General features: G+C 46.4%; 3 protein-coding genes across 4 annotated transcripts; 2 read left to right on the forward strand and 1 right to left on the reverse strand.

Moving 5' to 3' along the window:
- Positions 1-68: 68 nt before the first annotated feature.
- Positions 69-23,008, reverse strand: psme4b (proteasome activator subunit 4b). 2 transcript variants are annotated; one of them, XM_088284382.1, is made up of 50 exons: positions 22,417-23,008; positions 21,426-21,565; positions 20,879-21,008; positions 19,744-19,883; positions 16,900-17,040; positions 15,816-15,932; positions 15,695-15,739; positions 15,476-15,625; positions 14,581-14,644; positions 14,386-14,460; positions 14,186-14,308; positions 13,970-14,062; positions 13,605-13,783; positions 13,431-13,517; positions 13,180-13,366; positions 13,032-13,121; positions 12,775-12,839; positions 12,523-12,673; positions 12,356-12,454; positions 12,072-12,141; positions 11,700-11,767; positions 11,154-11,357; positions 10,741-10,898; positions 10,237-10,332; positions 10,095-10,150; positions 9,958-10,014; positions 9,823-9,878; positions 9,543-9,641; positions 9,378-9,440; positions 9,095-9,190; positions 8,859-8,990; positions 8,560-8,769; positions 8,365-8,489; positions 8,190-8,243; positions 7,981-8,110; positions 7,735-7,816; positions 7,266-7,419; positions 6,282-6,348; positions 6,076-6,201; positions 5,859-6,011; positions 5,687-5,791; positions 4,985-5,076; positions 4,783-4,914; positions 4,336-4,541; positions 3,418-3,503; positions 3,070-3,198; positions 2,264-2,419; positions 1,829-1,967; positions 1,163-1,296; positions 69-660 (listed from the first exon to the last, which is right to left on the reverse strand). In XM_088284382.1, exons 3-50 carry the CDS (start codon positions 20,882-20,884, stop codon positions 526-528), a joined length of 5,382 nt encoding a protein of 1,793 aa, XP_088140508.1. In that variant the 5' UTR covers positions 20,885-21,008; positions 21,426-21,565; positions 22,417-23,008; the 3' UTR covers positions 69-525. The 2 variants fall into 2 exon arrangements, with proteins under 2 accessions (XP_088140508.1, XP_088140507.1); XM_088284381.1 differs by lacking the exons at positions 19,744-19,883; positions 20,879-21,008; positions 21,426-21,565; positions 22,417-23,008 and adding an exon at positions 17,358-17,885.
- Positions 16,949-21,989, forward strand: LOC148317784 (thrombospondin-2-like). The gene is made up of 6 exons (XM_088284401.1): positions 16,949-17,061; positions 19,479-19,581; positions 19,926-20,097; positions 20,671-20,768; positions 21,445-21,584; positions 21,652-21,989. Exons 3-6 carry the CDS (start codon positions 20,086-20,088, stop codon positions 21,657-21,659), a joined length of 258 nt encoding a protein of 85 aa, XP_088140527.1. The 5' UTR covers positions 16,949-17,061; positions 19,479-19,581; positions 19,926-20,085; the 3' UTR covers positions 21,660-21,989.
- On the forward strand, positions 22,316-25,377 carry LOC148317785 (potassium channel subfamily K member 1-like). Its single transcript, XM_088284398.1, has 3 exons — positions 22,316-22,904; positions 23,802-24,206; positions 24,531-25,377. Exons 1-3 carry the CDS (start codon positions 22,568-22,570, stop codon positions 24,800-24,802), a joined length of 1,014 nt encoding a protein of 337 aa, XP_088140524.1. The 5' UTR covers positions 22,316-22,567; the 3' UTR covers positions 24,803-25,377.
- The last annotated feature ends 76 nt before the right edge of the window (positions 25,378-25,453 follow it).

The raw sequence follows: 25,453 nt of genomic DNA on the forward strand, positions 1-25,453 counted from the left end.
AAAGCTTTTCTGGAGCAAGACGAGCGCTGAGGCGATGGACTGTCTCCACAACATTAACTTAAAGACAATTGCAGATTAGCCATTTATTCAACAAGACAATATCAACAGTACATACAAATGCCTTTACCTATTTTTATATCTTTTTTTATACAGACTTAAAATATTTACAGCCATGCACACTATCTATTATTTTCGCAATGTTCATGAATAAAGCAATGTACACACAATACATGATTGCTTATTAGGCTAACTGTATAAATATTTACAAAGCTTGTTTATATTCCACATTCAACAGTTAGAATCACTCCTTGACTAGTGAACTGATTCTAACGGGTGTGATAATGAATTCAAAAATGTTTACTTTTAAAACGATAAAGCCAAACCGGTTTTCCCAGGTAGAAGATGAAGGCTGAGTCACTGGGCAGCTTCCCAGCAGCGACGCTCCCAGCATTGTTAAATGTCACTCGAAGAAACAAACAAACAGACAGACAAAACACATCTCAACATTTTTTTTTCTTTTTTTTTTTAAGCATAGTAGCACGGCGACACCAGCAAGTCAGTGAGCACCAGTAGCTGGTCGTCGGTGAAACGCTGCCGATGCTCCCGCCAGTTGTCGTGGTGCGTGCGGCGGAACTCCGATAAGGTCTTTTTCACCGTCATCTTGAAAACAAACAAATCACATGTCCAAATGCTCACTTTTAACGCAAGAACACCCAACCGTCAGCCTTTCGAGCAACTCTCTCGTTGCGATTAAAACCTAACAAGCGGGCTTTTCATTTATTGATGCTAAAATGCCACGCGCAAGCCTTGGGATTAGTGTGACCAGGCTGGAGAGGGTGAGGGGAGGGGCGAGAAAGCAAAAAAAACAGCGACAACACAAAAAGGGGATCACAATGAGCGAAGATGTACTCACGAGTTATGGATGAGCTGCGTTCATTTTTTTTTTTTTTTTTTTGGTGTCTAACGTTTGACTTTGCAGCAGAACGAGCCTCTGACTGATCATCTCTGGCCGGCCCGTCGTGCTCATATATTATTTACTCTTATTGATCAGGTTGCGTACGTCTGAGACCCGCGGCGCTAAATTCTCCTCAAGTGGCCCACCAAGTGAGAGACTCTCCGTTGTTGATGTTGTCCTTTTTTGTTTTTAAGGCGAGCTAATTACCTCGATGGGCTGCGGGTCGTTGAGGTGGTCGCTCAGGTCCATGAGAATGTGCGGCATCCATTTGGGGACGTCGTAAGGACTGGACAGGATGCACGCGCTCAAGCCCAGCACACCGGCATGCCGACGCACCAAATCTGCAACAGCGCAAACAAAATGGCCGCCCGTCACCTTTTCTGCACGACGTCCGTCTTCGTGTTGGTTTTCTTTTGGATGAGACTGCGTTCACTTTTCGGGGAGAGAAATTGTCGCACTTTGCACCAACTCGGATGATCACAAGACGAGTTTTTTTATTTAGAATTTTACATAAACTCATTTTTATTTATTTATAAATCCAATGATCAATGGACTGTAAACAGAATGACAAATTATTTGGCATATTTTTGATTAGTTTTCCCTCTAATTCTTTTTTTTTGGGGGGGGGGGTTTCCTGCTTTTTTTTAAATTTATTTGATTTTTCCTCATTCTTAAATTATGTTCAATTTGTATTTAAGTACAGCACTTTTTAAATAATTTCAAAAGTGTGTATCAAATTGGTAACTCTTTGCATTCATCGGTAGCCTCAGCTCTCAGTTTCAAAAAGCTTGGTTACCTTTGACCTAATGGATCCCAAACACTTTGAACTGAGCATCCTGTACTAGTGTGTTGCTCGTGTATGTGCGCGCGTACCCGTGGTAGCCAGTTCTCCTCTGGCCTTGGGTAGGCGCGTGTGACTCAGCGTCTGCAGTTGAGCCTGCAGACTGCGGTCCAGAGGGAAAAAGTGGCACTGCAGCAAACCGCTCAGGGTGGTTCCCGCCATGTCTCTCACCTACACACAAGAGAGCGGCGATCACGAGGCGGGTTTCCGAAAGGAAAGGCATCAACTATTTATCTAAAAAAAAAAAAAAGGTGGAAGGATTGTGTTGCTCTTTTTAACATCTTGACGCCGATGCTAACGTTAGCCTGTCTATGGCGTTTTGCAATATTTGTCAGCATTAGGCTCAGCGGATTTTCCATTAAAAAAAATTCCCATCACATTATATGATCAGTCTCGACTCCGTGAGAAGTATCTGTCGATGCTTAAAATGAAAGGAGGAGTGTTAGCGAGCGTTTTGCTCATGTCACCTCGAGCTGCTCGTCCAGCAGCAGCCTCGTCACCAGCTTGCGCACGCGCTGCACCTCCGCGGGCACGCTGAACAGCGTGAAGAAGTTAGAGAAGACGGTAATCTGCAGGTAGGTCAGCACCGAGTAGCGCGCGTGCCACGACCTGCTGCCGGCCATCTGTAAAGCACGCACGTGAAGGCGCTGGTTAGCGTCTTGTATCTTCTATGTTGGTGTAGAGCACCTTCAAATGTCAAAGCATGTTCAGAAACGCCAGCGGGAAAAATGAGCCCGTCCTCGGCGGCGACATGACGCATAATTCAGAAACTTATCAGATGGAATAATGTGGTGGGGTCCATACGTGATCACATACAAGATGGTGGACGGTAACAAGATAAATGGCAACACACCGAAGCCAGAGGTAGCGAAATTCTTTTTTTTTTTTGTGGTTTTTATAAAAATATGAATGACCCTTTTCATTTAGATGACACTAGTTGTCAGTTTGCTATTTGCACAATTTTTATTTAACTTAAGTGTATTTAAGAACAATTTTTTCCCCTATATTTGCAGGGCATTGTTTAAGTTCAACTACATGATTTTTGAGGAACCACATCATGGTTTCAAATTTTTTTTTCTTTTTTTTTTAAGAGTCCAAGAACCAAGACTCCGCTGCATAAAATGGCTGCCATTCCTAAATGGACACAAATCAAAGCTGAAACTCCACACTTCCATCACATCTGGATTAGTTGGTGCAGCGCAGAAAGGAAAATTTAATCAAATAAAAAAATGAAGAATATTAAAAAAAAAAAAAAGCGTGGCGCTTGAGTGACCTCTTCCAGGGCTGCCAAGACGAGAGGGATGTGTTGGGGATAGAGCAGGCCCTGGGACATCAGAGAGAGGCATGTGCGAGCGTCCTGTTTCATCTCATCATAACTCTCATCAATCTCCACCGGGGCAATCTGCGAGAGCGGGGCGAGAGAGAACCAGAACGGCGCCGACAATGAGAGAGAGAGGTGTGGAAAGGTAGGGCGACAGCAGCGAGTGCAGCGTTGTGACTAAATGAAGAGAGAAATGGAGTCTAATGGCCAAGTAAGATGGAGTGGGTAATAATGCTGCACTGGGACTTGGCGTGTGTGTGCGTGTGGGGGGGGGGTGCGCGTGCGTATGTGTGTGTTTGCCTTGAAGAGCAGAGGCAGGAGTTGAAGTTGCTGCTGAACAGGCGTGGTGAAAGTCCGCCCGGCGCTCGCCAGCAGCCATTTTAGGACTACCAAAAAAAAACAAAAAAATGAAAACGACTCGCATGCATGCACGCACACACAATGAAAAGCAAAGTCATCAAATAAAGCTGCCAGGGTGACCCGAGTGTGACGCCGTCGCTGGAGCTCTTGACATTCATCATCGTTTAAGCACGTAACAATTGCGTTAATGGCGCTCGATAGAAAAAGAGCTTCCTTTTTTTTTTTTTTTAATTTATTTATTTTTTAATCTGTTGAATTAAATTCATTTGAAAAATCATGTCATTTGTTTGACATAAACAATATAACAGTATAAATAATTAATGACTAAGAAAATATAAAACTATTTACTACCTTAAATTATGTTGTTTTTTTTATTTTATAATAATCTGATGTTTTTTCAGGGTGAACTATACAACATAATAAAAAAAACATTTTTTCATATTAGATACAATAAGCTAAAATATTAAACGAATGAATATTTGGATTTTTTTTTGTTGGACACACTCTAAATATAATAAATGCAATTTAATGAGCAATATGCAAACCCTGTATTGGGTGCAGAGAACGTTTTAACTCACATTACGCATGATTAAATCACAGATTGTAATCTTAACTCCGACAAAATGGAGGCAAATGGACCAATCGGGTGCCTCGGAGCGCTTTTTGCTTTTTTAATGTAGTCTATTTTTGTAGTGAGCATGATTAATACATTCTAATGCACACTGCAGCACTTTGTGACCGGGAAGACGGGCTAAAATTAGCCCAGTGACATCTTTTTCTAAGCTTCCTACCTGACTACATTTTATATGTTTTCTTTTGTCCATTTTAGCAAGACACCGGCAAAATCTATATTCTGACCCGTCTTGAGCAGCTTGACAGCCTGTTTGCGCTCGTCGGTGGTCTCGGGGGCGTTCTCCTCGTGCGCGTGGTTGTGGATCTCCGCCTCGGACGTGAGGGGCTTGAGCCGCTCCAGAACCCGGGTGACGAAGTCGGCCACGTGGGGGGAGGAGGTGGGCTGCGTGTGGGGCAGGGCCACGTCCATCATGAAGATGTAGGTCAGGACACTGGAGGGGGGAGAAGAAAAAGAAGAACGCAAGAAAGAAAGAAAGAACAAGTTCTGACAGACGCAGATAAACAAAAGATTGCTTTGCAGCTCAGTGCGTTCAAATACGATACGATGTCCCAAAACATGACAGTGACACTTTTTATCCAATTTTCTGAAACGATTTTGCCATGGACATAAAAAGCAAACCCCGGTTAAGAAATGAGCAAATTCAAGTAGCGTTTTGCGTCGCTGGCGGTTACCTGCCGATGCGCTCGCGGACGTTCTTGTACACGTGCGTGAGTTTGGGCTCCAGGTAATTGAGGAGCCGATGCAGGAGTTCCGACACGCGCCACTGCTGCTGGGCCAGGCCGCCTTGAAGCACGTACAGCAAACTGACGCGCAAATCACCACAAGGTTACAAATTGCCAAAGAGTGCAAACGACCACGAGGGCGAGCGAGCACCTGGCGTCTCGGAACGAGCTCCCCTCGCCGATGAGCGGCGTCTCCATCAGCAGCTCGAACAGCCAGTGGAGCTTCCTGGGGTCGCGACCCTCCTGTTGGTGGGCGCAAACACATTTAGGGACATCGGCAGCATCAAAATTGTCACCTGGGTCAACTTGACCACATGTGTCTGGTAATGCAGTTACCAATCCAGTCCTGCAGGGGGCACTCTACTACAAACCCTAACAGCAGCTTGAAACTGGCGTAACCCTGTTTGAAATGCCAATTTGAAACCCTACCTTATTCTCGATGCCTTAACTCCTGACGGAAGCTCGAAACATTTGCGTTCTTAAAATTTTAAACTCTCCCCCAGGCATGAAATCCGGATTTGAAACGCTCTTTGTCTTGAAATCCCAACTTGAAACCCTAGTTTCAAATCCTAAATCCTAACCCAATGCAAGTGGACTGCAACAGCCAAAGTTGGAAAACAAAACTTTATATTTGCTCCTTATTGCGCCCCCAAACTTGCTCCTCATTTTAAAAAAAAAGTCTATTTTGGTTCAATAAACAGAAGTGAATGAACCAACATTTCAGGGAATATCGGAGCATCCGTTTGTTGGAGCGCCACAAATGCAATTTCCCAATTAGTCGTGATTGATTTCTTTTAATGGCATTTAGCATCACATCAACGTGAGAAGCGAGCCGATTGGTGTGTTCTCTCACGCATGCGGTGGCGATGCAGGTGCCCCAATCCGTGTAGGTCTCCACCGTCATGTTGGTCAACGCCATCTTGAGCAGCGGGCACAAAATGCGCCATAACTTCTCCACCTACACACAAAAGCACAATTATTAAAGACAGTTCTAGTCCAGTTTGTGTGCCGAGTGTGTGCGTTGCCTTGCTGAAACTCCACAACTTGCTGCCTCTGATGAGCCCGGCGACGATCTCGCAAACGCAATGCTGCGAGCTCTCGTGCGGGTCGGCGGCCAGCTGCTCCAAGTGCGGCCACAGCAAAGGTAGGAAGACGTCGCCGTAGTTGCGAAACAAGCCCTGTCGACCAACGCCGAGCGCGGGTCATTCGGGTTTGGGGCCGGGCCCCGAGTTTGAGTCGTACCTTAAAGAGACAGAAGCGGCGCGGGTTGAAGCTGTCTTTGCCTTTGCGCTCCTCCAGTGAGAGGAAGTCCACCAGCTGCTCGATGAACTCCGGGTCGGAGAAATATTCAAAGATGATCTTTTCTGCCTAAAAAAAGACAACATGCATCTGAGACATTGCTTCTGCTTCCCGTGTGTGTGCGTGTGTGTGCGTGTGTGTGCATGAACCTCGTTCATCTCTTCATAGGGCAGATCATCTTTGAGCTTTTGCGAAGGAGCGTAGATCATCATTTCTCTAAAAAGGACACAAAGAAGCTACGTTGCGATGTCAAATGCGTTACTGGATTAGGACATCGAAAAATGTCCCACCAAAAAGTTATGAAAATTAAATATTTTTAAAAAAGCGTGGGGGGGGGGAATACATTTAAAAAGAAAATGTAAATATATTTTAATTTTGGTGGTGTTTACGCTTTCTTTTATACTTACCATTGATAGATATCATGTTTATATTTTTTTAGTTTTTCCATTGCATACACTCACTTATAAATGTTTATTATTATTAGGTGATTCCAATTACACTATTTATATTTTCAGTTAAACTATTAAAATATGTTGAACAAATATTTAATTGGATTTTTTTAATTAATGAAGAATTGGAAAATTTTAAAAATGAATGTGGATATTTATATATTTATAAATTGTAATATGCATATCTTTTTGGAAAGGGAAAATAAGCACAAATAAAAATATACGATTTACCTAATATTTCGTGACCTTATGGAAAAAAATTCTTTTTGAGTGGCCAAAACAGTGGTTAAGTATTAAATATACTTTTTTTTTAAATCTGTAAGTGAAAATGGATATGTGGACTTTTTCTATTCCTTATTAGATAAGAGCACAAAGGCAGAAGACACAGCCCAGGCATTATCCTGTCTGGGGATAAGACGGGAGGATGAATGAAAGAAGAAGTCCATTCGTCAGCAAGTCGGCCGCATACGGGGACAGGAAGTACCGCCCCCCATACTTGTCTTATCTGGGCCAGGCTGTAAGTCATCCAGACAGGCTCATAATATCTAGGCCGGGCCATGCGGCCGCTCCACCTCGTTAGCTTGCTGTCGCCGTTAAAAAGACATAAAAGTAGACCCCCCCCTACCCCCAGAGATCCCCCACAAGACCTCCGTAGAATGCCGCCGACGGCTGTTTCCTCCTCACCTCGGCCACGAGTAGTAGCCCACGTGTGTTTTCTCCACGTGCAGCTGCGAGTCCCACGCCTCCTCGCTGAGGGGCAGGTCGGCGCTGCGGTACTGCAGCCAGCCGTTGGCCGGGCGGTCGCCAACCCACATGCCCTCCGGGTCCATCACGCCGCCTTGCATCCACAAATCAAATGTCGAGTTGCATTAATTCCAAACTCAAACAATTTTTTTTTTTTGACTTCCAAGTTGAATTTGTTCTGTGAACAAGCTGGTGATATAAAAAGGTCTAATCTGGAAGTCCAAACTATACATGGTGTGCCTTTAAGGGGCGTGGCCTAGTGGAGACCTCGTGAGTGTTTTCATTTTAATATACGAGTGTTTGACTGTGGTTCCCCGTTGCCACCGCAAGGTCATCAGTGGCACAAATGAGCAACGCCACTTTATTAGGAACACCAAGCGGTCAACGAGGGCGCTCGTCGTCTACTCACTAACGTCAGACGGCTTGACCGCTACTTTCTTTCTTGGTCTTTTCAGTTGTTTCAGGATGCCGGCCATTGCTAATACTGCCACCTAAGAGAGAAACAACACAATACTGAATATTACGTAAGAAAAAGACTATTCACTGATTTCCTTTTTTTTTGTTTTCCGTATGGAACTCTCTCATGGTTACTCCGTGAAAAATGAATTTTCTAACAAGTGGCACGCAATGACACGGCGAAGAAGGCGGACGTGACCTTGCGTATGCTGATGGAGTCGTGGATGAGGCTCTGCGTGAAGTAGAGAACGGCGTCCGGCGGCAGCGGGTGATCATCCCTCAGCAGGAGCGACAGCAAGTCGGCGGCCGTGTGCTCAAACTTCCACGGCCTGCACAACGAGACGGCAAGTAAGAAATATCAATATGCCGTTTTACGGGATCTGCCACTTCTTGGGCAGCAAAACTCACAGCTCTCTGTCTTCAAGACAGTCCAATAGGTCATTCACCAGCTTCTCATATTTCCTGAACAAGCAAAAAAAAAAAAAAAGAAATTTCTTTAGTGTAGGGACTTTTTTTTGGTAGTTTTTTTTTGTTTTTATTACTTTGATTTCAGAGATATGAGTTGCGGCTGCATGTCTCCTACCGCGCATTAACAACATTTCTGATTCGTTGGCGTTGAAGCCCCTCCTTCAGCTCCTCAACGGAGGGCGTCACCAAAGTCTGCGACGGCGCCATTAGCTCGGCGATCGCCACGCAGCTTTCGGACACCTGAAGATGAGGGGACGCACTTTAGCGGCGTGAGACACAAAGGAACGCCATCATGGGGCGGGTTGCGCACGGTGAAAAAGATGCCAATGGTGTCGTGCTGCCGGTGGATCCGGTCGACGATGTCGTCAAGAAGTTGGCCCACGGAGTGCTCGTCCAGCGTGGCGGCGGGTGACAGCCCGCAGCGGACCAGCGCCGGCCACACGGCTCCCACGCAGTCCCAGTCGCGCAGGCTCGCCAAGCACACGCCGCTGTGCGCCGCCAGCAGGCAGTACAGCGCCCCCTGGGGGTGAAGCGGGCATTAGAATCGAGAAACAACTTGAACAACGAGAGAGGAGGGCGACAACCCCAAAGAATCTGCGTGAGCTTTGCCTTGAATTGCTGCCGCGTGCCGGCGTTGTGTTGCGGAGACAACAGTTGCACAATTCGGGGAATCAAGTCTCGGTAGGAGAAGCTGTAGGTTGCCAGCGCAGTCATCAGCACATTCTGGGCCCGGCTACGTACCTGCAGGGTCAAAAATTAAAAACAAAAAAAAAATCGATTCCAATTTGGACTAAGGCCATAATAAAGATGTGTTGGGAGTATTTTTTGAGCATGTTGTACCTTACCTGGCTGTAAGTGCTCGTTGACAGCCGCAGGAGGTCACACAGCAGCTCTTGGTGGACTTCTTTGTATTCGCTGCCCTCCACCACCAGTTTCCTCATCTTTGAATTACATAAAAGTCCGAATACCGTCATCAGGTGTGCTTTGCTAAATTCAACTTCACTGAACTCAACGAACATTTCTGGTGATTTTTGTTGGTTTTGTCTACTGGTCGACTAATCGACTAGTCGGTTCAAGTCCTACTATGTCGTTTTTGTGAGATTTTTGTTTGGTGGTGTGACAAAATACCTCATGCTGTAGCAAGACCCGGTCGATGAGCAGAGACCGAATGTGCCGTTTCTTCCCGTAAAGCTGTGCAGAAACAACAACAAAAACGGCAAAGCGCTGGTTTATTATGAATTCACTGAAAAAAAAAAAAAAACGGCGACAGCGATCGTCGCCAGGCTTGCTCACCCGGTTTTCCATCGACTTCTTGACCAGCGTGAAGCTCTTCCAGCGGGCGTCAAACTCCTTCTTGTGTGTGCCTCGGAAAAACAGGAGGTCACTGATGATCTGCAGGCACAAGCCATCGAATATCAGAATTTGGATCAGGAGGACGTTTCATTATTTTTAGTTTTCATCCAAAAGAACCAAATCAAGTTGTAATGATCAACGACTAAATAAACTTCCAAACCCAACTCAGTTTGGACTACAAGATATGAGCCTTGGAGGAGGTAATATTGAGACAAGGCACCTTAATGATAACAAAGAGTGACTTGGTGTCATCTTCTGCGTGTTCCAGGATGTGATCTGATTGGCGGGAGAGGAGGCTCACGTTACAGTAGCATGCAGTGCGTGTGTGCGTGTGTGCGTGTGCGTGTCCACTCACGTAGCAGCAGCCGCATAGTGCGGCTTATCGACTCTCGGTAGTTCTCGAGCGACTCATCTGCACGAATTGGGGGGGAGACAAACGATCAAGTTCGCACATTGGCGGGCGTGCTTATTGTTCAGCATGTGCTTTCTCACCATACTCCACACCGATGTGCAGTTTGAACTCCCCCAGGTTCACCATGGAGGGCACTCTGAGGCCAGGGAGAAGAGAAGAAGCATACATTGAGGCTTAGTGTGTGTGTGTGTGTGTGTGTGTGTCGGCATGCGCGAGACTCACAGGTCGGCTACGTGAGGTCCATCCAGAGGGGGCAGCAAGCTGCCCGCCCCCAGCAGGCAATGTTGCACAATAGCGAGACTTTGCAACAGCGCCTCCCTGTGAACCAAGACGCACATTACACCCCCGGAAAAGGTTTATGAATGCTAATTTAAGAAATTTGCTTGGGAAAAAAAAACATCAGGTTAACCAGAAGCTTTGTATTTACTTAATTGGATTTGGGAGAACACATTTTTAAAATGTGAAACTTCTTTCTTAATTAGTGCAATGAACACTTAGAATTAAAAGTGTCATTTGTTAAAATGAAAAATTAGCTAATTATGCTCATCAAACCATGATCTGGAAGCAGTAATGCACCAAACAATGTTTGCAATGTTATGACTTGACCTAACAAGGAGATATGAAGAATTGCAGAACTTGGAACATTTCTGAAATAGCAAACAGCTAAATTAAGCATTCATTGCCAAATGAATCCAAACGGACGCTCTGAAATCTTGCTTTTCACACCTGCTCATTGGCTGGTCTCCCGAGACGTGGCCCTTGATTCGCTCCAGCTCGGGCTTCAGCAAGCGAGACAAGAGCTGGAAAACAAAGTTCTCCTCCTCCGAGCTGGGGACGTGCCAGCACAGACCCAAAGCGGCAACGTCGCCGGGCCGACCCCAGTCCTGGACAAAGAAGCACAAACTAACGCTGCTTTCCCAGGTTGAGAAAAACAGGGCATGCTTATAGATGAGAGATCAGATCATCAAGGGGAACTTAGAAACTTTCCAGTAACAAGCAGTTCCACCTCCGAAAATAATCAAAAGTTATCATTTTCATCTTTGCAAAGGCAGAAACTTGTTTCCAACTGAAACGCGTCGTGTGAGTTACAACAGACGCTCTACAAGGTCATAAAATGAGCGAGCGAGCGAGTGACCGACTCGTATGGGGAGGTCGTCGCGGAAGCCGCCCGCCGTGCTGCGATACTCGGTGGGGTAGATGAGCGAGAGCGAGCGCAGCGCGTGCTCCAGCAGGACGGCGGCCAGCGCGTACGCCCGTTTGCAGCGCAGGCGCACACACGTGCTCAGGACGCCCTCCAGCTCGCCGCCGTACCTCAACAGCTGCTCGCCGTCCACGCGGGTCACCTGAAACACACACACACACACACGCGCACGCGCACACACGGCAGAAGAGCAAATGAAAAAAGGAAGCAGTGCAGTAAGTCACAGCATTTGGCTCGCTCTCCTCCCAGGAGTAATAAAACGCAAGAGCCAAGGTATCAATAAGTTCTGCTTAGCGACAAAGTGGCTTGATATTTACGAGCTTGTGGCGCACAACGGGGAAATGGCTGCAAGAAATGTCGCGTGGTCATCATTTTTTTGCCCGCAGCCACAGTCGTTCATCTTGCTCAAGCCATATCAGAGATTTTCATGAAATATGATCTTGCATGCCCAGGGGTGGCACGTTGGGAGAATGTTTAGTCTCACCTCAGACAGCAGCTGGAGGTTCCACAGCAGCTCTTTATCCAACTCCTCTTCATTCTGGAGATCCTCATCTACACACGCACACACAGGACAATAAAATGATTATTTTGATTATTTTTGATTCGTTTTCTATTTAAAAATTCTGTTTAATCAAATAAATGCAAGAAGATGATGCTTGGTCCTCATTCATAATTTGCAGAAATATTTTTGGTCTTGTGTGAATAATAATTGCAGTTTCTTTCTTTAGCCCAATGTTTCGTCGGGCGTGAATGGACCTCAGAGTTCAGTTTAAAACTCCAAAAAAATAAATAAATAAAAGTATAACATTTTTTAACTTTTTCTCATTTACATGCACAGACACAATGTCATACTGACTTTCAGTAATTTGGAAAATGACGCTGCAGCAATGTGGGACAAAGAGTCTGAGAGACTCCGCAGGATGACACTGAAAAGACAAACACACAAACACACACACACATTGAGACGCACAAGAAATAGAGAAAAAAAAGCTTCGGACAACCACAGAGAAACGTCTAGAAGTCAAGGAAGGTGTTGAAAAGGCGTGACTTTTTGAGCAATTTTCTATATCGAGGAATAAAAGTCTGCGTCAATGTAATGACGAGACACACAAAGTCATCCTAACACGCCTTCACACCCACCTTTGCGGCCGCTCTGCACATGTCAGCCACCATCCGGCCCGACACGCACGTCTCAAAGATGTTGGAGGTGGCGAAGTTGAAAACTTTCTGCAGTGCCACCTAACACGATAGGATAGAAAAGAGCAAGTGTCAGATGTGCATCGAGTGTGTGTGCGTGTGCGCGTTACCCTGTAGATGTGTGTGGAGCACTGCGTGAGGACGGTGCTGACGGTGGAGGCCAGGCCCAGTTCCACCAGGCTCTCCAGCTGCGTCTGCGTGTCCGTCTCCGTGTCGTCACGAGTCTGCTCCAGAGAGCTGCTGTCGATCACGGCAAAGCACCTAGAACGAGCGAAGAAGAAGAAGAAAAAAAAAAAGGCCGATTCAGGTGCGGTCGTGCGTGACAAGCAACATCCAACGACAAGTGTGGATCGAGATGCGACCTGTCCAGAAATTGCAGGACAAAGTCTTCAAACTCAGCAGAAGCAAAACACAAGTGTTGTTCGATCTGAGAAGCAGAAGAGAGAAGCACATTTGCTTGTTTGCTGTTGTTGTTAACATTTATTTCTTTTTTACCCCATTTACAAATGACCTGACATCCTCAAATAAAATAAATAAATAAATAAATAATAGTCAAACGAGGCCTTGAGCACAAGAAAGTAAATAAGTGTTTGGATGAGTCAAGAAAGCATCGGCGTACCTCCGAAAGTTGGCCGTGTCGAGAAGGAGCGGACGAACAGTCGACCAAAGGCACCAGCGTGGTGAACGTGGCGATGAACTGGAAGGTGATCTGCAACGCAGCCGCCACACTCAATACGGGCTCCTCCCCAATCGAACGCGGCGCTCACCATGCACTTGCTGAAGTCGTTGGGGTCGACGCCCGGCAGCGAGCCCATGAGCAGCGGCAGCACGTGCGTGCGGCCCTCCGGGTAGTGCGCGCTGGGGGCCACCAGGCTGCGCGCCATGCCGATCATGCAGCTGAGCGTGGCGGTGAGGGTGTGCGGCTCCGTCAGGGTCTCCATCGCCGCGTACGTTCTGCAGACGGAAGCCTCGTATTTGAGGAAACGTACAAACATGTCGGCGGGAGTCGCGTACGCACTTCTCCAGCACGGGCGGAATGGCCAGTTGGGGTGTGAGGAGGGCCAGGTTCTGCAGGGCGAAGGCGGCGTCCGTACTGCCGCTTTTACTGCACATCAAATTTAAATTTGAAATTTGAAAATCAAATTTAACATTTAAGCGCTTGACTCAACATTTGAACCCGATTGGACGGTACCTGAACATGGCCAAAAGCGCAGCACCGGTCAGGCTGCGCGTGAACTCCCGCAGGTCCTCGTCGGTCAGCCGCTGACTTTCCGGCACCGGCGTGATCCAGCCGGGGGGGGCGTGGCGTTCGCGGTGCGCCCGGCGGACCACGCTGGCCGGCAGACGCTGAAGCAGGCGCATGAGGCGAGACTGTTTGCGTGCACACAAACGCATACGTGCTCAATTTGAGCGTTATCGGCCAGAAGCACACTGCCGGCAAAAGTTGGCCACTTCATTATGATGCCGAGTCGGATTCAAGCTCCCGATGGCAGGTTATAAATCAAAGCAGAAAAACAGCAAACACTTTGAAAGTGTGTGTGTGTGTGAGATGCTCACCTGCCAGCGGCCGTGATTGGAGGGATGATAGAAGGAGGCGATGCTGTTGAAGAGGCGGGTCAACTCCTTCTGTGCCGGATTTCCTGGTCCACCCTGCACAACAAAAGAAATCAGTGGTCCAACTTCCACTGCCCGTCCTTTTTCGGCAAAGCGGCGATTACTCGATTCATTTTCACACTGCTGATATCCATAATGAAAATGTCAAAGCGAGAATACCAGCAGGGCGGTGATCCACAGCACCAGGTGTCCGATGTCATAGGAGTTGGTAAGGTAGCGCAGCGCCACCATGTGGCTGACGCCTACGGGGAGGTTCAGACTGCGCAGGATCCTGGTGAAGATCTAAAAAAAAAAAAAAAAAGCATCGACCGTTGGATGCGAGCTAATTTAGTGATTCTGTGATTCCTGCGGCAACTCACTGTGGGGATGTAAGCGGCCCAATCCACGTAGCCGATGTTGTCATTGGCGAGGCGAGCGAAGAGGTTCACCAAGTGCTGCGAGGAAAAAAATAAATATTAAAGCGCTCACAATCGGGGCGGTCTGACGAGCGGAGACTAAAGCAAATATTAATATTGCATTTGCACATCAACGCGCGTCGGGTGTTTTTGTCTCACCCCTTCCCAGCTGGGCTGATTCTGCACCGACAACCAAAGTTCCATCAATTCATCGAACCAAAGCCTGGAACAAAGACAAATAAACCTTACATCAATTTGTGGTCATGAAATTTGGAATTTCATTCCAATTTTATTTTATTTTATTATTAGGTATGCAGCCTGCCTACAGTTCACGGTTGCTGCACAGCATTTTTGTAAAACTATAAAACGCATAGAGACAGCGACACCTGACAAGACCAGCAAATTCTTCCCATTCATCTCCGAGCCAATAAAAAAATAAAAAAAATGAACTGCCTCCCACCAAACTGTCAATTGCGGAGCGGGACGGAAAAAGGAGAGTATTAAAAGTGATGCACTGCAGGAAGCCGGTCCAAGACTTGGTGCAGACAAATGTCTCTCGAAAGGCCAAACACGGTGAAGAAGTGCACTCGAAGCGCTTGTTGCTGCTACGAGTTGGAACTCAACTGGCTGGCGGGAGACAAAAAAAAAAAAAAGACGGGAGACGAAATCCAGCTGTTAGCCCGACGCGGCCGAGCGAGCGAGAAAACGATTTCTGGTGCAAAGGTGCAGATGCTGCCTGCGGTTTTTGCAAGACATGATGCAAGCTCAGATCTTCCAGACGGCTTCCAAGGAAGCAATCCAACAGCCTCCGCCAGGACTTCAAGTAACTGTCAAGTGAAAATAAATATGTCTTCTAAATTGGACACTCCACCGAAAACAGTTGAGAGTTGTTGACCCGGCCCAATTTGAATGCTTACAAAAACCGGACAGTTTATCAACTTCCAAAAATAAATCAAAAATAAAATAAAATACATTTTGTGAGTGCGTCACCAGTTCAGTATCTGTTTTGAAATAATTGCATTTCAGGATAGAAAAGAAGCAAGGCGAAAGCCACCGGAAGCCTTGGCCGTGCTCCTCGGGGGGCATGATGGTGGGCAGGAAGAGCTCCATGGTGCCGATGGCCTTCTGCATGACCGCGTCAAACACGCACAGCAGGGGGCGCCACTCGTCCAGCATCTCCTGGGTGGACGACCCTGGGAAGTACCTACAAGAAGACGTTGACGGGACCGCTGAAGGCCATAGCAAAAGATGCGCATGATGAACAAAAACTTACGGTCTGCAACTTTTGACCAAAGCCTTCAGAATGTGATCCACGGAACTTGGAACAGAGAAAGACAAAATCATTCAATTGAAGAGTCAGTCGCACCCTTTCAACAAGAGTTGGCCCCACTCACTTGGGGAACCAGACGAGTCCCAGATGCTCCGTTTTGGAGTGGACCACCTTCTCGTAGAGCTGGTGGAGCGGTCGCCATGGCAACTGGAGGTCGTCCCTTGAAAGCAGCTCCTTTTTCCTATTTGGCCAGGAAAAATTGTTACTCCCTTGTTGGCCTTTTCAGGAAGCGATGCTTTTCTATTACCCAACAATATCCAAAGCTTAATAATTCATACAATTTATACGACACGTTGGCATTTCACGCCGTCAGACGCCATGCAAGAATCAGGAATCAGGAAGAAGAATCAGCCCCGTATGCTGCCATCTACAGGCATATATTCATCAGTGGCAGTTTGCGGGTGGATTCCAGTTGGCGCAAATACGTTACTTGCCAAATTCAACGGATGATTTAAAAAAATTAATTTGCCATTCAATTTGATGGTTTATTGCTCTGCCTGCGTTGCACGCATTTGCCAAGTTCTGCCCCTGTGGTTATTCGTATAAATCCGTCATCAAAAGCTTGCCAGATCCGTCGCTATTTCCATCCAGCAAATGAGGAGCAGACGCTCATTGGGAAGATTTTAAAAAAAAAAAGCCGTAATAAGGTGGAAGAGCAATGGATCGAAACAAAACGACATCCATCTTTCTGCCGCGACTCCTTCGTATTAAGTCGTTGACGTCTTTGTGAAATCTGCGACGGCGCAGTGATGGATGCGGTCGACGCGGCAACAACCTCGAGACAAAGGCCGAGTGATGAATGTTGACGAGGTAGCGGCATCTGATTTAAGGGGACATCGTCGTGTGTGTCAAGCCGCCGCTGGAGAGACAACTCACTTGAGAACAGTCGGACCGATGGCACATGTTCCGAGAGTTGTAAAAGTATTATTTATTGAAGTTAAATTTGTATGTAAAAAGTGTGCATGTCGGGCAAAATGCTTGCGGCTCCAAATTCAATATCTTTCAGGTAATTTAAAAAAAAAAAAAAGAAAAAAGGAAAAAGTGATTTCCTTTTTTTTTTTTCTTTAAAATTCTCAAGACATTTTCAACACTTTAGACTAAATTAATTATTTCTATACATTTTTATTTTAACTGTGCGTGACACCCACTTGAGGAGCTGAATAAGCAGCCTGGCGTAGCTCTGCATCATATGCGGCTCCACGCCGGGCAGAGTGACCAACTCATAGAGGAGCTTGATGAAAAGAACGTGGTCGTCCTTGCTGAACCGTCGGCCGTACAGCTTCAGGAACCTGCGAGGACGCGAAAGCAAGGTGAGGTTGGGTAAAGTCAGGTGCGGGGTGGGCCACACTGAAAGGTCGATCGATTGATCGGATGCTCCATGCTTAAATGGCCTCGCGGGTTAAAAAAAAATAAAAATAAAATAGAACAATGACGTGATCCAATCGCATTAAAAATATTCCGTAATTATTAAACTGTCACAAAAAGTAAATGACAACTCGCGTGTCATTTTGAGCTATTTAATTTGGATCATTACATTAAGTGTCCCGAGGTCAAGCGACTTTCCTTCGTTTCTTTCTGCCGCTTCTTCTGATGATTGGCAACTTACGAAAAGAGTTTCTTGCACCAGAAGGCGACGCCGGGCCAAAGTTCCCGAAGGAGGACAGCTCGGGAAAGGTTGGACTTGATGTCCGCCAAAAGCTCCGAGGCCTCGCGGTCCAGCCGGTCGGCGTAGGGCAGCAGCCCATTGTAGACGAGCTCCTTCTGAGGCGCCAGCACGGAGGGGCCGGCGGGAAGCGCACCACCCACGGTCATCTCGGAATATTTGCCGCGCGGAGAAGAGCCAAGGAGCTGTCATGGAAGTGCTTTGCTAGCTGGGACGACTTAATCCGCGGAGCCGCGCGGGGCGGAAGGCAGGTGACCGGTCGAGGGGGGGAAAGTGTGTCACGGCTAATTAGTTGAGTAAAGCCGGCTGGTAAAGTCCAGTGAAGTGGAAGCGTATTAGCGCTGGAGGCCGTCGTTTCCGCTCTGACATCAGAAAAAAAAAAAAAAGTGGCAGGTGCTGCGTCACCTCGTTTGCGTCACGACACACGAGACCAAGCGTCCCAAAAGATTTGAACCAAACCTAAGACCAAAAGTGACTTGAGGATTTGCACTACAGAAGTCAAAGTGAAGAAAGTAGAAATACTAGAAATAATAATAGAAATACTTTTTTTTTTAATTATTAAAAAGTAACAAGAATAATTGTTACTGTCAATTATATCGAGTACCCCAGAAATATACATAGCGTTGAGTTGTGCAGTTTTAATCACGACTTGATTGACATCCACATGATGAAGATTTGGGACTCCATCTCCCAGAATCCCCTGGAGTCCGCGTGTGCGGCTTAATCTGGACGATATTAGGATCACGGCCCGTTAACTGGATTACCGTCGCTCGACTTTTCCACTGACCCAGAACTGACTGGCTGGATAAGCTCTCTCTCTCTCTCTCTCTCTCTCTCTCTCTCACTCACTCACTCACCAAAAATCAAGTGAAAGTTCTCTTTTGTTTCAATCTGTTGGCATGAATTATTTCTTAACTTCCTCTGACCTGCATCCAGTTGAACACAAATGAAGTGAAACAACGGATTCTCTCGTTCTCTCTGACTCTCAAGAGGGAAGCATGTGCGACCCAGGGGGAAATTAATTTATTTATTCTTTTTGGGCATACTGGAGTAAAGTGTAATGCACGTCCACAACAGTAGATGGCAGTGGTGCTCTCATTTTCTTTTTTAATTTCAGGCAAATTGAGGCACTATAAATCTTTTCTGTTACTAATTAAAAAATGTAAAAAAAAAAATTAAAAAAAAATATGTTTACGAAAGTTATTCTCTGTTGTAAATTCAGCTATAATTATTTTTTTCTTTTCTATCATGTAGAGAAATATACATTCTTGGGCAGAGGTGCACTTATAACAATTTCTTCTGACAGTCGAGGCAGAAAGTCGGGGATAGGGAAATGTTTCTGTTCTTGTTTCTGTGGGCGACGTAACAGAAAATAATTAATAATAAAGCACTGAACTCAACCGACTCCGATTACACAGTGAGTCAGGAAATACGAGACAAGATCATCATCATTTCAATCGTCCTACTTTTTGTGACGTTAATGTTCAGCGGCGCGCCGTGAGAAGTAAGATCGGGCGTCGAGGCTCGGCAAAGGTCCGGAAACACTGATTATGGTATATTTGTGGAAATTAATTCGTGTGTGCGTGTTGGCATGGGCACAGGGGCAAATTTTGCTAGCGTGCACAAATGTGTGCGCTTCGGTGCAGTCTGGAACGAGTGATTCATAATGACGAAGACGACGAAGATGATGATGCACGTTTCACTCGGCAGGAGAGCGAGAAGTGAAAGATGAGACGACGATCCCAACCTATCCAAATGGTCGAATATTGCCGTTTTTTTTTTTTTATCATCCGTTTCTGATCAACTTTCTTCCTCACCACTTGTTTGACTTGCAATACCAAGTTAACTTGAACTATCATAACAACCCCCAAAAAAGTTTCTGAAGTTACTGTCATGGAAACCTCTCTCTCCCTGTCCGTCCGTCCGTCTTTCCGTCCACCCTCCCTCTCTCTCTCTCTCTCTCTCTCATGTCTGTCTCCCTCGCTCGCTCCTCACAGTGAAACAAACAACCCGACAAGTTTGGTCGCAACTCACTGAGCTCTTCCCCACTCTCATTTTTTGCAGACTTCCCAGAAGCTGAGCAGGCGACGGGGAACTAAGCGAGGGATGATGAGCGGGCTGACGACCTTTCCTCGGCTGCTCCTCTACGCGGCCGCGGCGTGCGCAGGTACCGCACCGTCACACGCACTGGTCACTTCACGAGGGACATCGTGGGAAATATTGGTACAACGATGCTAACTGTCTGAGGTCGTCATGTCATCGGAACGTTCATCGTCGTTGTGGCTCGCTAAAAATGGAACATTCCGTCTTACCGCACGAACACGCGTACCGCGTTGGTCCGCAGGTGTGCGCTGCGCCGACGTGGCCAACGAGACGTCGACGGTGTGCCGTCACCCGTGCGAGGAGCTGGTGCAGCTGCTCGCCGACATCCACGACATGCGACTGGTCACCGGGACGCTTCGGGACGATCTGGACAGAGTGGTCAGATGGAATTTCTTTTTTTTTTTCCAGTTACCTCCACCAAAATGGTTTGGATGATTGATGGCAGTATGCAAATGACAAATTCAACGCGGTGGACTTCAGCGTGACGTTTTACGTGAACACCAACCGGGACGACGACTACGCCGGCATCGTCTTCGCCTATCAGTCCAGTCGACGCTTCTACGTTGTCATGTGGAAACAGGTGCGAGAGCGCAAAATCATTTCCTGAACGTGGTTGCTAAGCAGAATTCATAAGGCAGAATTGTGAGAACAGGTGTCTCAGGCGTACTGGGAAAAGAGGCCCTCCAAGGCTTTCGGAACGGCAGGTGTCTCCATTAAACTGGTCAACTCCAGCACGGGACCGGGAGAGTACCTGCGCAATGCCCTGTGGCACACCGGCAACACCCGCAACCAGGCAACGACTCTTTGGCAGAACTTTTCATGATGTTTGTAGCAAATAAGCAACAGTGAACTTTTGCGTGGCAGAAAGCGAGTGACAACCTAGCTAGCGTCAGCGTTACGACACGCTTTCAATTTCAGCGTCCAAAAGAGCGCATACAACCGTGTGCCATTAATAAAAAAAAAATGCATTATTGGCACCCTTCCAAACCATTTTCATCTTCTTTTTGACTGACCACATGGTTAGATTTGAGAGAGAAGGCTAATTTATCCAAAACTGCGAGCAGAGTTTTTGCCACCCAGAAGTAGGAGTGACGTAATGCTGCAAAGATCCCACAAAAAAAACAAAAACATGCGTGTGTGTTTCTCATGTCAGGTCCGGACACTGTGGCACGATCCCAACAAAACGGGCTGGAAGGACTACACGGCGTACCGCATGCACCTCATCCACAGACCCAAGACGGGCTTCATCAGGTTTGGAAACGATTAGCCAAACATCCTTGAGTGTAAACAGCAGCGAGTGACGTGTGAACGCGCTCCAGGATGTGAAATGGTTTCAAGCGTGCACCGCTCGGCCGCCTCACCTTCATATTTTCACGGGGAGATGTCAGAAAAAGGAAGCTCGACAAAAGTCCTCGGTCCCAATTTCTGGGAGCGCAATGTTGCAGCAGCTACACAAAAGGTTGCTTCTTTTTCACCGATGCGCACCTTGGCCTACAAACAGAAAAGCGTGGTCAAAGCGGATGAGGTTTTTGTACTTTTCTTGTGAAGGACACAAACACTTTTTAAATTTGTCAAAAAAAAAACAAAAAAAAACAACGCACTGCCGTGGCAGCGATGAATAGATTTCGTTTGACAATATTTCCAGCACAAGGCTAAATGTGAAAAACCCAAACAAAAAATGCTGTGCATAAAAAGCCTTCAATAAAAAAAAAAACTGTAGCAATGTCATCATTTAAAAACTCATTTATTTGATACAGGCTAATCTTTATTTATTACATGACTAAATTATTAAATTACAGCAATTTATGCTCCAAACATCTTTATACTTTCGGCTGATTGTTTTTCGCTATTTGGAAACAACAACATTGATGAGTGAGGAAATGTACAAAGATAAGTTTCTGTTCATACTTATTTTTTTCTTGGCTAGGGTGGTGGTCCACGAGGGCAGGGAGATCCTGGCGGACTCGGGCGCCGTTTATGACCACACGCTTGCCGGCGGCCGACTGGGAATGTTTGTCTTCTCCCAGGAACACGTCCTCTTCTCTGACCTGAGATACGAGTGCAGAGGTACAAAAACAAATACTGACACATGTCAATGAATTCAAATTGATTTGATTCCTTTTTCCACCCTCAGATAACTGACGTTTGCTGGGACAAGAAAACCCCTCCATGATAATTTTGTCAATTATCTTTTTTCATAAGCAACATTTTTGATTCCAAGCAATTTGCTAACTTTTACAACTTCCAAGTGTTTTGCTTTTCACTAAAGCTTGTAAATAATTATTTATTGCCATGAGTGTACGGATGAAGTGCATTCTTTGGCAACTGTTACCACGGTAACGGGGTCTGCACTGTCATCTAGTGGTCACTTGGAGGCAAAATAACCTTCAATAGGTAGGCTTCATTTGCGCCTTAAAAGTCAGGACATAATTATATATTTTGGAATGTTATTATGCTATAAAGTATATTATAGAGTGCCATTTTCCTGATTACATTTTTGTGGGGTGGGAGCTGGCAATAGCAATGGCCACAAGATGGTGGCAAAGCACAACTTTTGATTCAGTGAAGCTGGGGGGATTCATTGTACAGGATTTTTTTTAAATAAATAAAGATGTGTTATCGTGCCGCCAAATAAAGGCGCTCAACATTGGCTTGGTGAGAGCAAGTGTACCTAATAAAGTGTCCCGTCTGTCTGTTCATTGTAGTGATTCGAAACCCAAAACCAGTCGAACCGGTTCAAGTCTCTTGTCCCCTAACCGTGACTTAAACCGGCTCAAAAAAATAAACAACTAAACAAAACACCACAAACCAAAGTTAGCTGCTTTTAAAAAAAGGGTGGAACATCAATGTTTTATGGCGGACATTTGAGTCAAAATGCTTTTTTTAAAAAAACAAGCACCTGTCCAGGTGAGTGACGTCACCTCTTCCTTCTCGGTGATGTGACGAACCAGGAAGAAGTCGCCACCGCTGCTCGGTTCTTTCCATTTTTTTTCCCACTCTTTCCCTTGAAGTTTTCTTTTCAAACCGTTTTCCTTCAACATTTCCTCGCCATGGGAGGTGTCTGCGCCCGCTTCGCCGAAGACAACCGGCCGGCGCTCAACTTCGCGCTGCTGGTGGTCGTCTACGCCGCGTACCTGCTCGTCGGCGCCGGCATCTTCTCCGCCGTCGAGCTGCCTCACGAAATCCGACTTCGCGATGAACTGGAGGCCAGCCGTCTGGACTTTCTGGCCAACAACACGTGCGTGTCGGACGCCAGCCTGCGCCAGTTTCTGGCGCGCTCGCTGGAGGCCAACAACTACGGCGTGTCGGTGGTGGGCAAAAGTAGCCGCCGAAACTGGGACTTCATGTCGTCGCTGTTCTTCGCCAGCACCGTGTTGACCACCACAGGTGAAACTTCGGCGCCACTCAAGTGGCCCGCTTGAGGCCTCCAATTTGGGCTAGAGTGACGACCACACTGGAAGGGAAGGGAAGGGAAAGGGTGGGGGGACGTTAGGACCCTCGCGGACACAAAATGGCCACCTGTTAGGCATTAGCCGTTAAATAATGATTCATTAAAAAGGACAAGAAAAGATGTATTTAATGTTGAAATTGAAAACCAATGACCCATGACAGAACATTTAGGGCTACAATGGAATTTACAGTATATATAAACTTTTCTGAAAAAAATTATTCAGTCCATTCTCTCCAGTTTATTGAGGGACTGTACAAAATCAAGATTTAGGACTTCTTGATGAAACAATAAATGCATAAAAGGACTATTTTTTGACACTTAAAAAAATAAAATAGACTGAAGATGAATCATTTCAAATTAGACAGAACCTGTACAACAATGACAACAAAAAAAATAAATGAACATGATTGCAAAATGTGCACACCCTCTTGTAAATGGGGTGTGAGTGTGTTCAGAATTAAATAAATCACATTCAAACTGGGTTTAATGGGAATCAACATAAAGCGGCTTGTCAGGTAAAGTGTGTCTGATTAACCTCAAAGACAATTCACATGTTCTCGACGGCTGTTCCTGACATTTTTGGAGTCACACCTTCGATCACTCGCCATTGGCATCTTAGCATTTCAATTTGGGTGTGTATAGCGAGCAGAGGTTTTACTATTCACGGAGAAAGGTCAGAAGCAAATCGTTTTTTTTTTTCTGGTTCGCTCATGTGATGGGTGACATTTATTAAGACTCAAACGCTGCCCAGGTTTAAAGGCATCGTTCACAAAGATAAAATCTTTCGTCAGCTTTCTTGTGCTTCGGATGGTGACGGTTGCATTTGTGTCTAGGTTACGGCCACACCGTTCCTCTGTCGGACGAAGGGAAGGCCTTCTGCATGTTCTACTCGGTGGTGGGAATCCCGCTCACCCTCTTCTTCCTCTCGGCTGTGGTGCAAAGGATCATGGTGGTGGTCACCCGCCGTCCCCTCGCCCACTTCCCGCGCCGCTGGGCCATGTCCAAGGCCAAGTTCGCCGGCGCCCACGCGGCGGTCCTCGCCGTGGTGGTGGCCTTTGCGATCCTCATCATCCCGGCGTGGATCTTCTTCTCCATGGAGCAGGACTGGAACTTCCTGGAGTCGCTCTACTTCTGCTTCATTTCGTTAACTACAATTGGGCTGGGAGATTACGTCCCGGGAGAGACTCACAGTACGGAGAACAACCCTCACCGGCAGCTCTACAAGCTGGTCATCACTTGTAAGGCCGCTAACAGTCTTGCGTTTGAAAATATTTTGTTATTGGGTGACAAATTTGCATTGTCGGGACAAAAGCCAAATCTTATGTAACTAGTGCTTTGGCGCCATCGGATGGCATTTTAGATACAAGTATTATAGTTAAACTGGGGTGGGCGGAGCTTCATTTAGTCAGGTCATGGGTCAATTACTCACCAATTTTCTGAGTTGACGTGCTTTAACATTTGAGCATGCTTATGAAAACGTATGTTTTTGCAGTAATTGTTTAGCATAACAGGAGCATTTCCTACTGTCGTTGAGCATATTTTTGTGTGTGTGTGTGTGTCAGTGTACCTGCTGCTGGGTCTGGTGTGCATCCTGGTGCTGATGGAGACGTGCGTGGAGCTGCCGCAGATGAAGCGCCTTCGCCAACGCTTCTACCGGGATGACCTGCGCGAGCTGGATGCCGAGACGGCCAACATCATCGAGCGGGAACATCCCGCCGACGCGTCCGACCGCGTCATCTCGTCTGTGTCGGAGCAGGCCGACACCGTGCGAGGCGGCGGCAGGCCAGCGGTGCCGTACATGCTAGCGCCCGATCTCAATGGGAAGCTCAACTAGGACGATGAAAAGTACCTGCTGTGCAATGTGTGGAGTTAACATGATCACCGAGGCTGTGATTGACTTTTCACTTGCTCGGATTAATGGCAAGGTCTTCCTTTGACGCGGAAATGGATAGCGGGCTATACAGTTGACGTTTGTGCTTTCCACAAAACTGCTAAGGTGATGGAACATACTGTGATTTTTTTTTTTTTTTCGCCCTTGCCAGAACTTTGCCTGCTGATAAGAACTTGGGCGTGAATGCCGAGGAAGGGCTGCTCAGTTTCCATTTCCTGTCAAAGTAGAGGCTGCTCGAGGAAGTGTGCCGTGCCACGACCTCATTTTCAATATCATCTACCTGCACGTTGTCGTCTTACCTCACTTCATTTATCAACCAAAATATGACAGAGTGGCACTCCAAGTCCTCCTACGAAATATTTTGCACTAGTTACTGAAAAGCAAGGCAAGAAGCATTTTCTTAAGCTGTAAAACTGTTTAACCGAATAGGTTGACTTTACTAAAAAAAAAAAAGTGCAAACTCCTTTCCTTAAAAAAAGGGTGACTTATCAAAGCCATTAAATGATTTAAACAATTGATGTCCTAGTTTTACAGTCTAGTTTCTACAAGAGGTAGTGAGAAACATTGTTATGTTGATACCAAACTGTTGCTAAA

Source organism: Idiotropiscis lumnitzeri, chromosome 20, assembly GCF_059441095.1.
Source record: "Idiotropiscis lumnitzeri isolate Australia: NSW breed Sydney's pygmy pipehorse chromosome 20, RoL_Ilum_1.0, whole genome shotgun sequence".
NCBI lineage: Eukaryota > Metazoa > Chordata > Actinopteri > Syngnathiformes > Syngnathidae > Idiotropiscis > Idiotropiscis lumnitzeri.

Bases quoted from the DNA above. Each gene is read 5' to 3' on its own strand.
- LOC148317785 (XM_088284398.1), top strand. From the start codon at position 22,568: ATGGGAGGTGTCTGCGCCCGCTTCGCCGAAGACAACCGGCCGGCGCTC. The intron at 22,905-23,801 runs GTGAAACTTCGG...ATTTGTGTCTAG, and splicing joins CACCGTGTTGACCACCACAG to GTTACGGCCACACCGTTCCT. The intron at 24,207-24,530 runs GTAAGGCCGCTA...TGTGTGTGTCAG, and splicing joins CTACAAGCTGGTCATCACTT to TGTACCTGCTGCTGGGTCTG.
- LOC148317784 (XM_088284401.1), top strand. The intron at 20,769-21,444 runs GTTTGGAAACGA...TTTCTTGGCTAG, and splicing joins CCCAAGACGGGCTTCATCAG to GGTGGTGGTCCACGAGGGCA.
- psme4b (XM_088284381.1), bottom strand. From the start codon at position 17,563: ATGACCGTGGGTGGTGCGCTTCCCGCCGGCCCCTCCGTGCTGGCGCCT. The intron at 10,015-10,094 runs GTGAGAAAGCAC...CAATTCGTGCAG, and splicing joins GCACATCGGTGTGGAGTATG to ATGAGTCGCTCGAGAACTAC. The intron at 6,349-7,265 runs GTGAGGAGGAAA...TGTCCTTTTTAG, and splicing joins GGCTACTACTCGTGGCCGAG to AGAAATGATGATCTACGCTC.